The sequence below is a fragment of the Volvox carteri genome (assembly GCF_000143455.1).
Source record: "Volvox carteri f. nagariensis unplaced genomic scaffold VOLCAscaffold_75, whole genome shotgun sequence".
Taxonomy (NCBI): Eukaryota; Viridiplantae; Chlorophyta; class Chlorophyceae; order Chlamydomonadales; family Volvocaceae; genus Volvox; species Volvox carteri.
Genome location: NW_003307618.1, coordinates 584,895 through 596,073, shown reverse-complemented (window position 1 = coordinate 596,073; position 11,179 = coordinate 584,895). Strand labels below are relative to the sequence as shown.

The window sequence follows — 11,179 nt, the reverse complement described above, 5'->3', positions numbered from 1 at the left end:
GGGGGGGGGCGGGTGGGGCTGGTGTGGTGGCACGGAAAGCGCTGTCAGGCCGCCCGGTGACCAGCCTGGATACCCCCAGCCCCCATTTCACCATTCTCCCCCCCCCACCACCAAAAACACACACACAGACACAGACACGCCCCGAAACACACACGACATTCTACGTGGGTCTAATGGCGACTAGCCTAGGTGCCCTCGTCGCCTGTAGTAGTGGTGGTGGTGGTGGTGGTGGTGCGCCCCCAACGATCGTTAAAACACACACGCACATACACGCACGCACACGCAAACCACCCCCTCGCCCACCTCTTCCTCCGGACTCTCGGGCACAGGTACAAGTCCAGACACCTCTCAAACCGCTCCTTGATGAAGTCGCCGTACGCCGGTACGGCACGCAGGGAGGGGAAGGCGGTGGGCAGGTGGCGGGGGCGGTCCTCCGGGTCGGCTAGCCGCCAGGCGGACATCTCCTCCTGGGGGTGGTGGAGGTTTGGGGGGAGGGTTTGGGGGGAGGGTGGTGGTGGGGTTTGGGTTTGGAGGGAGGGGTTTGGGGGGGTAAAGGTAAATAAGGTACGACAGGCGGCTGACAGGGACCCAACCTGGCGACAAGGCGGGAAAGGGTTTTAGGGTTTTGCAGGGTTTTTAAGGGTTACACACACAGATGCACACCACGCACACAATCTCCAAAAAACCTTATCCCTCCCCCCTCCACACACACATATGCCGTACCTCCGTGGGAAGGTACTCCGCCGGGGGGTTGTACGAATCCGCGTGACCCGGCAACTGCGGTTTCGGAGCCGGAATGTAGGTCAACCCGCTGCCGCTCCTCCCCCCCGGGCCCCCCTCCCCGCCCTCCACGGTCCCGTCATCCGCCCACAGCAAGTAGGCGGGCGGCTGGGAATCTTCTAGATCTTCGGGGTCGCGGAGCTTCTGGGGCCCTATGCGGATCCAGCCCTTACGGATGGCCCGCACCAGCTTCACAATTCTGGGGATGAGGGGGTGGCGGGGGAAAGGGGAGGTGTGTTTGTGTGGGTGGGGGGGAGGGAGTGACAGGGGGGCTGGGAAGGTGAGGGCGGCGGCTGGGTTTCGCTTAGTGGTTATGGCAGGAACACACACACACACACACACACACACCCCTGAAACGCAGCACGAATCACCCCTCCCCCACGAACATCCTTCCCTTCCCCCCCTTGACCTGGCCACAGGCATGTCCCCCCCATCCCAACGGCACCCACCTGCCATACATACATACATACATACATACATGCACATACATACACACGCACACACCCCTAGCTCACTCACTTTTTCTCCTCCCATTTGGACGGCACGAATCGGCTCTTGGGTTCGGGCCGGTCCACAATGGGCATCATCTCCCTCTCCCGGCTGAAGTAGTCATTGTACGGCTCGTACGGATTCACCTGCACGTGCGTTTTGGGGGAGTGGGGTTAGAGATGGTGGGGTGATGACGGCGGGGGGGTGTGCAGCGCCGCTCTCAGTTGTCAGTTGGGAAATACCCCTTCCCTCCCCCTCCCCATCCCTCGCCCCTCCCCTCAACCACATTTCTGCGACCTAAGGATTCCCCTTTTCCTTTTCCCCTCCCCCCCCCTCTGCAGCCGATACCTCTTTGCTCGCATTGCATCATACGATCCTTCCCTCTCCCCTTCCCTCCCTCCCCCCTTTCCCCTTTCCCTTCCCCTCCCCCCCTTCCCTCCCTCCCCCCTTTCCCCTTTCCCTTCCCCTCTCTTTACCCCCCCCCTTCCCTTCCCCCCCCCAACACCCCCCGGTACCTCCAAATGGGGGAACTGGCCGTTAGGAAATCCNGCATGACCATAGCCAGCTCCTCCTTAGTAAGCGTGATCTCTTCGTCATTGTACGGGTCGTAAATTGTACGTAGGGCCTGTACGGAATGACGACAAAAACCCGACATGCGCGTCACGTCGTGTTTAGTACTTCCTTTTGGGCAGGGGTGTTGCGAAAGGCAAGGCACGTGGTGTTTCGACAGAGTACGACATCCTCTTAGACCTTCCACCTCTTCCCCTTCGCCTCCCCGATCCTCCGCAAGCAATCACTCTGAGAAGGCGGTGGTGGTGGGCGTTACGTGCCGACTGGCCGCTGGTTGGCACAAGGTAACGAAGGTAACGAAAGAGCCATTCCTAAGTAAACTGTCTCACTACTAGCTTGCCTACTACACACACAAAACAAAACACACACACACACCTTTTTGGAGTCGTTTCGGTCCAGCAGCTGCTGCAGCTTGTCTTTCCGTACAGACCGTGCGATCCGGCGGCCGTCAATGTCGTAACCAATGTGTTCCTCGTCCTTGTACCACTCCAGGGGCACCGCACCAACGGTATTTCGGTTAGGTCGCTCGTCCTCGCTGGAATCGCTGCCTGGATCCGGAACACGTCCTTCCCCTCGCTCGTCAGCATCCCCCTCTTCCGCCCCGGGCCCCCCCTCACCCCCAGCCCCTCTCCCGGCTGCTACTGCCGCTCCTTCCTCATCGGCTGCTACTGCCGCTCCTTCCTCATCGGCTGCTACTGCCGCTGCGGTGGCGGCCATTCGCGACTTCCCTACGGTTCGTGTGGAGGCCTGTAGCGGCCTGTGGGGTTGTTAAGACGGGAGGGGAGGGGGAGGCCGTGTGTGTGTTTTGATGATCTTCGGAGCCGCGACGTTGAGGGGGGGGGGTAACGCCGATGATGGTACACGAATAGTTTACATGTGCTTGTGTTTATATTTGTGTGTTGGAGCTGCCTGATGGTTGGGTTTAAATAACGGATTAACGAGTGGACGGGGGAGGGGGGCGGGGGAAAAGACGAGCAGCGAGCCAGTGAAGCTGCTGCTGCAAGGATAAGAGGGGGAGGGGGAAGGGGGAGGGGGATGAGGAGGCGGTAAATGAGGGTGAAGGTGCACGGCAGGATAAGGACGCTGTGACGTCCCGAACACCCCCATTGGCGCCCGTGATGAGGGTGTCGGCGAGGACGTTTTGTTCGGTTCTGTTTTTCAACGGCGCGGACTGGACCCGACCCACACATTTGACCAATTCTAGATTTTCCTGGAAAGGCCCACACGTGAAAGCTTGTAATTGGAAACGCGGCCGGGCTGCTCGCCTTTCTTCCGGCTCATCGCCTTCTGAAGCTGTCGTCCTGGCGGCGGCCCTCCTTTGCGCTCGCTCAGCCTGGGCAGCCATAAGCTCCAGTATGGCGTCATCAATTTCGTCGTCTTCGCCTGCGTCTGAAGCTGTGCCTGCGTCCTCCTCCTCGTCACTCTCGTCCTCGCCGTCGGCGTCGACATCGCTGTCCGCGTCGTCCGAGCTTGCTTCATCGTCCAAGTTGAGTTCTTCAAGCTCATCTTCACTTTCAGACTCAACCTCTTTCACAGGCTCCCGTTTTGCATTGCGCTTTGCCATTGTAACGAATGAAGTCTACAAAGCTATGTAACAAAATGGTGTGAAGTATGTATCGATTCTACATGGGTATAACACACATACAGTAAATTAGTTTTCCTGTGGCAAAACGGTGTGCACGAAGAGCAGTCGTCGCGCCCTTTTCGATGACAAAGCCTTCCACCGCCCATTCAACACAATCTCACATTGGACATACTGAGAATTTATTATACAAGCATATTCGAATACTGTTTAAATTGCATATGTGCAACTTCAAGCCTTGTGGAAATGTGCAAGTTCGCTTCTTTGGAGGGCAGCTCATTCTAGTCTCTAGCTTCTTGCCTTATTACTGCCTGTCCTTTGGATAACGCAGAGGCCTTAACAGACCTGCAGAATTCGGCACTTCGCACCCAACATCACCATCAAGTGGCATTCCACAAGCAGGTATCTCAGATCACCCCTTTGACTATCCTGGATAATAAGCACTGCGATCAGGAGATCCACGAACCATCTACTGCTCTTGCGGGAGTCGCCGTAAATCCCTCTGTGAGCTGCGGCGGCGGCGCCCTGGGCAGTAGCAGCGGCGGCGCCAGCGGCGCCGCCGGCGGTGCCCGGAAGGGGCGGGTGGGCACTCCACTACGCGTGACGGTGGAGGATTGCGAGGCGCAATGGTTCTATGAAGAAGTGGAGGTACGGCACGGCAATCGACATATTTTACATGAGGGGCCTGGTGTCATGTCACACAAGCACACATACACACACACGCCACATCGACCGGTCACACACACACACACACAGCGGTCATACACACGCGTCACATCATCCCGCGAAACACTCCCCAAACCCGTAAACCCCATTCCCCCTTTCCAGTCCTTGTATTACCTTTTCTATTACCTTTTTTCGGGCCGGGGTTCCCAATCCTGACGTATCCCCTATTACTCCCCCGTTTTCACCCTCCCTTAAACCCGCACACACATACATACATACATACATACACACACACCGTCAGGAGGCTCTTTCCGGCAACCCAGTGTCCATGGCGCTGGTGGGTCAGATGGTGATGCAGGGTTATGGATGTGGCCGGAACGTGGAGGGGGGGAAGGAGTGGGTGGCCAGGGCGCTCAGCGAGGCGGAGGTGAGCGGGTGAAGCGGAGTGCGGCGGCAGCTGCGTATGTACGTCTGTATGTCTGTCTGTATATGCGGGGGTGTGTTTTGCATCGGGCAGAGATCCGGTCCTATCCCCGCAGTCTGTCCCCCCAGTGGGGAGGGTTACTGACGGCGTGTTAAAACACAACCCCTTGGGTTGTGGGGATGGGCTGTTGCTGTCTGTCTGTCTGTCCGTCTGTCTATCTGTCGAGTGTCGTGAGTTGGGGTTGTGCCGGCCCCATGTCTCAGTCCGTACGGTATGGTACGGAGCTCCTCCGCCTGGATAACGACTCCGAAACCATTCGTAAAACCCGAACCCGCCACCGACTTGTCGTACATCCCTTTCCCTTCCCAGGGGAACCCTGAATACGCGCATTTGTTGGAGGGTTGGAAGTATTTGTACGACAATGCGGACAAGCAACCCGTGGTGTCGCGCGAACAGCAGCAGCAGCAATAGCAGAGGCAGGGGCAATAAGTCATCGTCGTTGTCGACTTGTTGCGGAGAGCGAGCGGGTCGAGCTGTAGCGGCTACCCGGTGAACAATGACAACAGCCAACCGCCAAAACCCATTCATGCATACACATTAACCAACGACCTGCCGCTATGCACACATGCCAGCAGAGCACTACCAGTGCTTACGACATTCTGTCGTACAGCTGAAACCTGAAGACGTGTATGCGTGTGTGTTGGTATGCAAGTTGGGGGCCTTGCTGGCGGTCGGGGGGTGGGGGAGACGCGGTGACATGGCGGCGGCGAATGCACGGTGGTGCACTGTGCGCCATTACTGTGCGCCGTACTGTTCTTTTTTGGCCGCTGCGAGGCCATGGTGCGCTGTATATATGTATATATACACACCACTGTAATGCACAAAAAGACGCCTGACACGAGGAATTCTATCAATTCTATCTATTTCGGGGTTTTGGGGGTTGTTATTGGGGCCACAGAGCTGCTCCTGCGTTCACGTTGTGGCTGGCTGGCTGGCTGGGAGTTTACGAGGAGTACATCAAGTAACATCATCATCATCATCATCATCATCTACCCAGGAGGTGTACCGTATTCCCAAGTGGGAGCTCCGAAGAGGGATGAGCCACAATGAGCCAGTTTGCCAGTTGGACCACAGACAACCTGCTGCAACTATAAAACGTTAAATTTCACGTCCTTTCACGTCCTTTCCAATCTTCAACTCCGTTCTACCCGAGGTGATATTGTTACTGAAGCTACGAGAAATATGCTTGGCCGTGTAACATTACCCACAGTGCGCTGTGCAGTGCAGTGGGCTTGCAATTGCACAAACAGAGCCGGTCGGGCTCTCAACTTAATTGTATCCACTAGAAGAAAGGAAGGCTGTGGGAAACAATACTCCATTGGATGACTTTGTGCACGGATGTGCGACGATGATAAAAACGCGGACTCGGCAGGAGGCCCTGAGGAGTGGAGTGCTATGGCCGCGGTGGGTCTGACAGCGGCCGGCAGGCAAAGGGGACCGCAATGCATCCTCGCGGTCGTATGATGACCCGTGGGTCGGTGAAACTTAGACCCACGATGTGGTGATGTAATAACTGGTGACAGCTCATTTTGGTGATCCGGATCCCGCCTGCCTGCTGTCGCACCATATGTTAGTGTCGCGTCCAAGTGACTGCCTGTGTGTATCCATTTTGGATGACGGGCATGTCCCCATACTACGTTTTGCGTATGCGTATTACGATGTCGCGCGGCTTTGGCGCCGTTAATTAATCCTTCTAAATCTTCGTTTTGGCGCTCTGCAGTCACCTGCGCTCCTCCGCAACCAGATATCGTGCTGGAGGTGGTGTCTCTTTGCCTAGCGAGAAGTAAGGAAACCCTCTTTTGGATGTGGCGCGGAGTAGGTAGAATCTTAAGCAAATACTGTAACAGCATAAATCCCCGGACAGCCCTGAAGTGTTTTTCCTTTCCGTCCCTGCTCCATCTGTTTTGCGCAGCACTGCTTTGACAGTTCTTTCGCGCGGCTCTAGTATCTTCCCGCGCGAAGGACCTTTCCTTAATTCCAGCTTGGAAAGATGTTTTGTGTTGCGTTTGGTAGCTTAGCTGGCACAGCTGCTGGCCTGCTGGTAAGCTACAGATCTGGGAAAGCGCGGCGCCGGTGCTGAGAAAAATGGCGAAAGGAGTCCTGGTAGCTCTGGTGTCTGGTCACGAGGATTGCATTCTGTTACAGCAGGTCATGTGGTGCTGCTAAGCAGTTTTCTTTTCCGATTTGCACGATGATGCTGTGAGGCGGGGCAGGCCCTTGGCCAAAGTGCTTCCTTCCAGCCCTGCCCTGCACTGCTCCGTCCTGTCGTAGCACCGGAATGCGAAAGCGAAGGAAACGCGATCCCCCAAAAGGAGTATTGCCAAACTATTCGTATTGAGCAAAACGCGCGCGCACAAACGCTTGTGAGGTCCACCAGCCTCCTTTTTATTTTTCTCGGGATTCCTGTTTGTATTCTTATTACAGGTCAGTGGTCTCCTAGGATCCGAAAGCAGCACCAACCAGAACCAAGATGACGGCAGCGGCGGCGGCTCCGCCGCCACCATAGCCAAACAGCCTCAGCACCGTCCCTGGAGTAGCAGGATCGTGGATGCAGCCGAGAACCTCGCGCAGCGACTGCAGCCGCCACCGCCACCCTCAGCGGCGGCACCTCCGGCGGCCGCGGCCGCGGCAGCGGCTCCTTCTACCGCGCCTCCTTCAACAGGCATCGGCGCCGCCGCCGGCGGCACGCGTCACGCACCCTCCGAAACCATTGCTTTCGGCCCCACGACGGCGCCGGCAGCGGAGGCTACCTTACCTCAGCCGACGCCTCGTCTGTACGAAGTTGAAGCGCCGCCGCCCAGCAGCCCCGCTCATGCGGTCGCGGCGGCCGCCGGCATGCCTCCGCGACGGACCCATGGGTTCGACCCGCTCGCAGTCGAGTACGACATTCCGGCCGGCGGCGCGGCAGCCGACGTGGAGCCCTTACCGCCGTCGCCCCCGCCACCGTTGCCGATATCGCTACCGTGGGCAGCGCCGTCGCCACAGTCACCGCCATCGCCGCCGCCACCGCCGCCGCCGCCTCATCTGCCGCCGCGCTCGGAGCCCTTACCGCCGCCGCCGCCGTCCCAATCACCATCGCCATCGTCGCCGTCACCTCAGTCATTATCCTCGTCACCGCCGCCGCCGCCATCGCCCGACGTTGCGGCGCCTGAAGTGGCGGAATCCGGCGGCGGCGGCGCCACGGCTGGCGGCGGCAGTACGGAAAGAGATCTGCATTTGGATCTACCTGGTGGGGTGCAGCTCCGAAACCTTCAAGTTACTGTCGAGGGGCAGCAAGTGCTGCCCGCATCACTGAGCGGGGGCGCCGCCGCCGCCGCTGGCATCGAGAGGCTTCGCGCTGGCGCCGCCGCCGGCGTCGCCTCCGCCGGTGCCGCCGCGGGCATCGCCGCCGGTCTGGTGGAGGACGTCCTTTGTGCGCGGGGTCAGAGGGAACTTCTCGACCTGGCCCCGTCCTGGATAGGAGCACCGGACTTTGAAAAGGTGGTGTATGTGTGTATGTATGTATGTACATGTCTTCCTTGGAAAGGAGACATGTACGACATCAATAACCAGCCGCCAGTTCTCGCCTCGTGCCCAATAATTCAATAATTGTGCAGTGCGGTGCTCCTCTTCTCCCTCCTCTCCCCCGCTGCCCTTTGAAGAAAAACGTGACCTCGTGTTTTCCCCGGGGGGCCGGGCCCGTTCCCTCCGACGGGGTACTGCATTTCTAGGGTCGTGTTTTTTTTTTGTGTGTGTGTGTGTGTGTGTTTTGGGGTTATACACTTACATTTACCCCCCCCCACCCCACCCCCCGACCCCCACAACTGCACTGAGACACGAGCGCTAGTTCCGTTGACTTAGGGTTCATCTTCCGTACATTACCATCACCCCCCTCCCCTCCCCTCCGCTCCTCTCCCCTTCCTCCCCCTTCTACTGGGATTGTTTCTTGACTTGCCTGAGACCTGTATTTTCCTGCCCCTGGGCCTCACGTATGGTAGTAGCGGCACCCGCCGTATGTCGTTATGTATGTCCGTGCGCGGCACCTTCTCGGATGCCATCCGTACACTCCACCCGCCGGGGGGCCTTATCCAATCGGCTCTGGCCGTCGGCAGTTGGTTTGTGCTTCTTGCATGTCTGACTTCCCTCGCCGGCATGTCGCCGTACACCGTACACCGTACGCTGTACGCGTGGACTGTGACGCAGGCCTCCGCATTGAACCAGTTGTTAAAGCTGCTGTGGCCGCAGCTGGCGGCGGCGGCGGAGGCGGCCGTTCGTGAACAGGTAGCGGCGGCGGCGGCGCGGGTGGCGGCGGGCGGTGTGCCTGGCTTGGCGGAGCTGACGCTGCGGCGATGTACGGCAGGTCCAGCGGCCCCGCCGCAAATCGGCGGCGTCAAAGCGACGGGCGGCTGGGCGCCGCCGGGTGGCGGCGGCGGCGCCGGCGGCGTCACTACCGCCGCTGCCGCCGCTGGCGGTGGCAGCGGCGGTGCCGTCGAAGAGCTTGTAGTGGAGTTCGACATTGCCTGGGCTTCAGAATTGGAGGTGGGCAGAGGAGAGGGGAGTGGAGTCGCGGAATGAGAGGTATGGGGTCCGGCACTGCCTGCTTAACCTAGACTTCAGCACGTAAGGTCATCAGCAAAAGTTTCGTACTTCTGTACCTCTCCGCCGTACTTCTCGGAGGCCCTATCTCAAAAAGATATTAATGTGCTCTGAACAACATTTTCAAATTACCGTTACAGCTTCTTTAGATCACCGCACTCACATGGATACGTCGTACATTTAATGAAACAATGGGATTGTTATTTCCGGTAACAACGAACAACGACCCTCCGAGCAGTTGGAGCTCGGAGTGTCTTTTGGCTTCCCTGGTCGATCTACGGTACGGCACGGCGGCGGCGGCGGCGGCGGCGGCTTCCTGCGCCGCTTGCCGCGGCTAGTCCTCCCGCCAGTGCTGCTGTCCCTCTCCCGCCTGCACCTGCGCGCGTCCGTACGGCTCGTTCTGGGACCGCTGCTGCCGGAGCCGCCGTACCTAGCTGCCGTCGGTGTAACGCTGCTGCATCCGCCGCTACTGGACGCCAGCCTAGGAGTGGGCCTGGACTTATGGGGGGGTCTCACGTGGCAGCGGCGGCGGCGGCGGCGCCCTCCGCCGCCGCCAGCGGCAGCGGCAGCAGAGGCGGAGGGCGCCGAGGCAGCGGCGAAATCGACGGCGGACGGCGGCGAAGCCCGGGACGAGACGACTGGAGCGTCGTACAGCGTCCATGCCGACGCCGACGCTGGTACTGGTGGTGATGGTCGTCGTACAGGTGACGGCGGCTACGGCGGCGGCTGGACTTTAGATGTGCTGGCGGTTCCCGTCCTCGGTTGGGCACTCCGAGGCGGTGTTCAGGTGGGGGGGAGGACCAACCTTAAGATCCAAGTATTTTCTAATTTAGGAGGCATGGGAAAGTTTTCGGTTTTACCAATCTGGCGGTGATGGATTAGCTCCATGCCTGCGTGCGTCTTTTTTAAACTTGTTTGTCTGTCTGTCCGTTTGTCTCGCCTTGTCGCTGCGTCCTGCAGGCCCCCTCAGACTCGCAGGATTCGCGGAAAAAAGCAACTCCCAGCGTCCCTGAACGTTAAAACCCAAAACCCGTCAAAACCCAACACTAATCCCCCTCTCCACCCGCTCACCCCCGGCCATGCAAATACACACTCGCACACATAAACACGCAATCACAGCTGCTGCTACAGCGCACTATGCTGTACCCACGCCACGTTGTCGTACACCTGGCGGGGGTAGAGGCGGAGGGAGGAGGCGGCGTACGGCAGCTGCCGCCGCCAGGGCTGCTGAGGTTGCGGCTGCGGCGCGTGGAGGGACTGGAGGCGGCGGCGGCGGCGGCGGAGCGGCTGGACGTGTACGTCATGGCGCAGGTGCGTAATGGTAGAAGGTAGGAAAGATGGGGGGGAATTGGAAACACGTGTGTGTGTGTGTGTGCGCAATGTGCTCATAGGAGCATGACCCGACGCGCTTTTTTTTTTGTGTGTGTGTTTTGGGAGGCCAGCATTACCCCGCGGGTCAGATTGTTTTCGCACGAATCTGCGCACGCGCTGGTCTGGAATGGAGCGACTCCTGCATGTATATATGTATGTATGTATCAGGACAGCATCTCAAGCCCTTTAACCTACCCACCGCGGTATCTATTTTCCGTCCCAGGTCCGCGGGGGTGCCGTACAACGCTCTCCTACCCGCTCCGGAACCAACAGCTTCAGTTGGGAGCAGCCCTCAAACGACATGCGTGCTACTGCTGCTGCGACAGGGCGGCCGACGGGCGACGGCAGTAGCAGCACACTCGGCGGCGGCGGCGGCGACGGCGGTGCTGATGGCGGCTACATGCTCGAGATGTTGGTTTCGGATCCGTCCCGTCAGACGCTGCTGCTACAAGTCCTTAGAGACAGGGAAGGATGGTGAGGAGGGGCATCAGGGCAGGTGATGACGTGGGGGGGGGGGTAAAACCCTAAAACGCTGAAGACCGTGTGTGTGCGTGTGTGTGTTTTGGAGGGGAAAGAGGGAAAGAAATTACTGTACGAACCCTGATGAGGAATCTGCCTCACAATTACCCTGGTATATCTTCTCCCCCCTCCCCCCTTCTCCC

General features: G+C 58.9%; 2 protein-coding genes across 2 annotated transcripts in view; one reads left to right on the top strand and one right to left on the bottom strand.

Annotated features, from left to right (window-relative positions):
- VOLCADRAFT_98698 (uncharacterized protein) overlaps positions 1-3,403 on the bottom strand; it is a gene marked incomplete at both ends in the record, with an annotated part of 7,037 nt that extends 3,634 nt beyond the window's left edge. The window contains 5 exons of the mRNA XM_002957536.1: positions 304-467; positions 724-979; positions 1,300-1,415; positions 2,215-2,596; positions 3,066-3,403. Coding sequence (XP_002957582.1) covers positions 304-467; positions 724-979; positions 1,300-1,415; positions 2,215-2,596; positions 3,066-3,403 — 1,256 coding nt within the window. The remainder of the gene's footprint in view (positions 1-303; positions 468-723; positions 980-1,299; positions 1,416-2,214; positions 2,597-3,065) is intronic.
- Positions 3,404-6,561: 3,158 nt separating this feature from the next.
- The window catches only part of VOLCADRAFT_98697 (uncharacterized protein), a gene marked incomplete at both ends in the record, with an annotated part of 9,377 nt that continues 4,759 nt past the window's right edge, over positions 6,562-11,179 (top strand). Inside the window, 7 exons of the mRNA XM_002957558.1 lie at positions 6,562-6,612; positions 6,996-7,484; positions 7,812-8,051; positions 8,754-9,089; positions 9,385-9,933; positions 10,278-10,457; positions 10,741-10,991. Of these exons, the coding sequence (XP_002957604.1) occupies positions 6,562-6,612; positions 6,996-7,484; positions 7,812-8,051; positions 8,754-9,089; positions 9,385-9,933; positions 10,278-10,457; positions 10,741-10,991 (2,096 nt within the window). The remainder of the gene's footprint in view (positions 6,613-6,995; positions 7,485-7,811; positions 8,052-8,753; positions 9,090-9,384; positions 9,934-10,277; positions 10,458-10,740; positions 10,992-11,179) is intronic.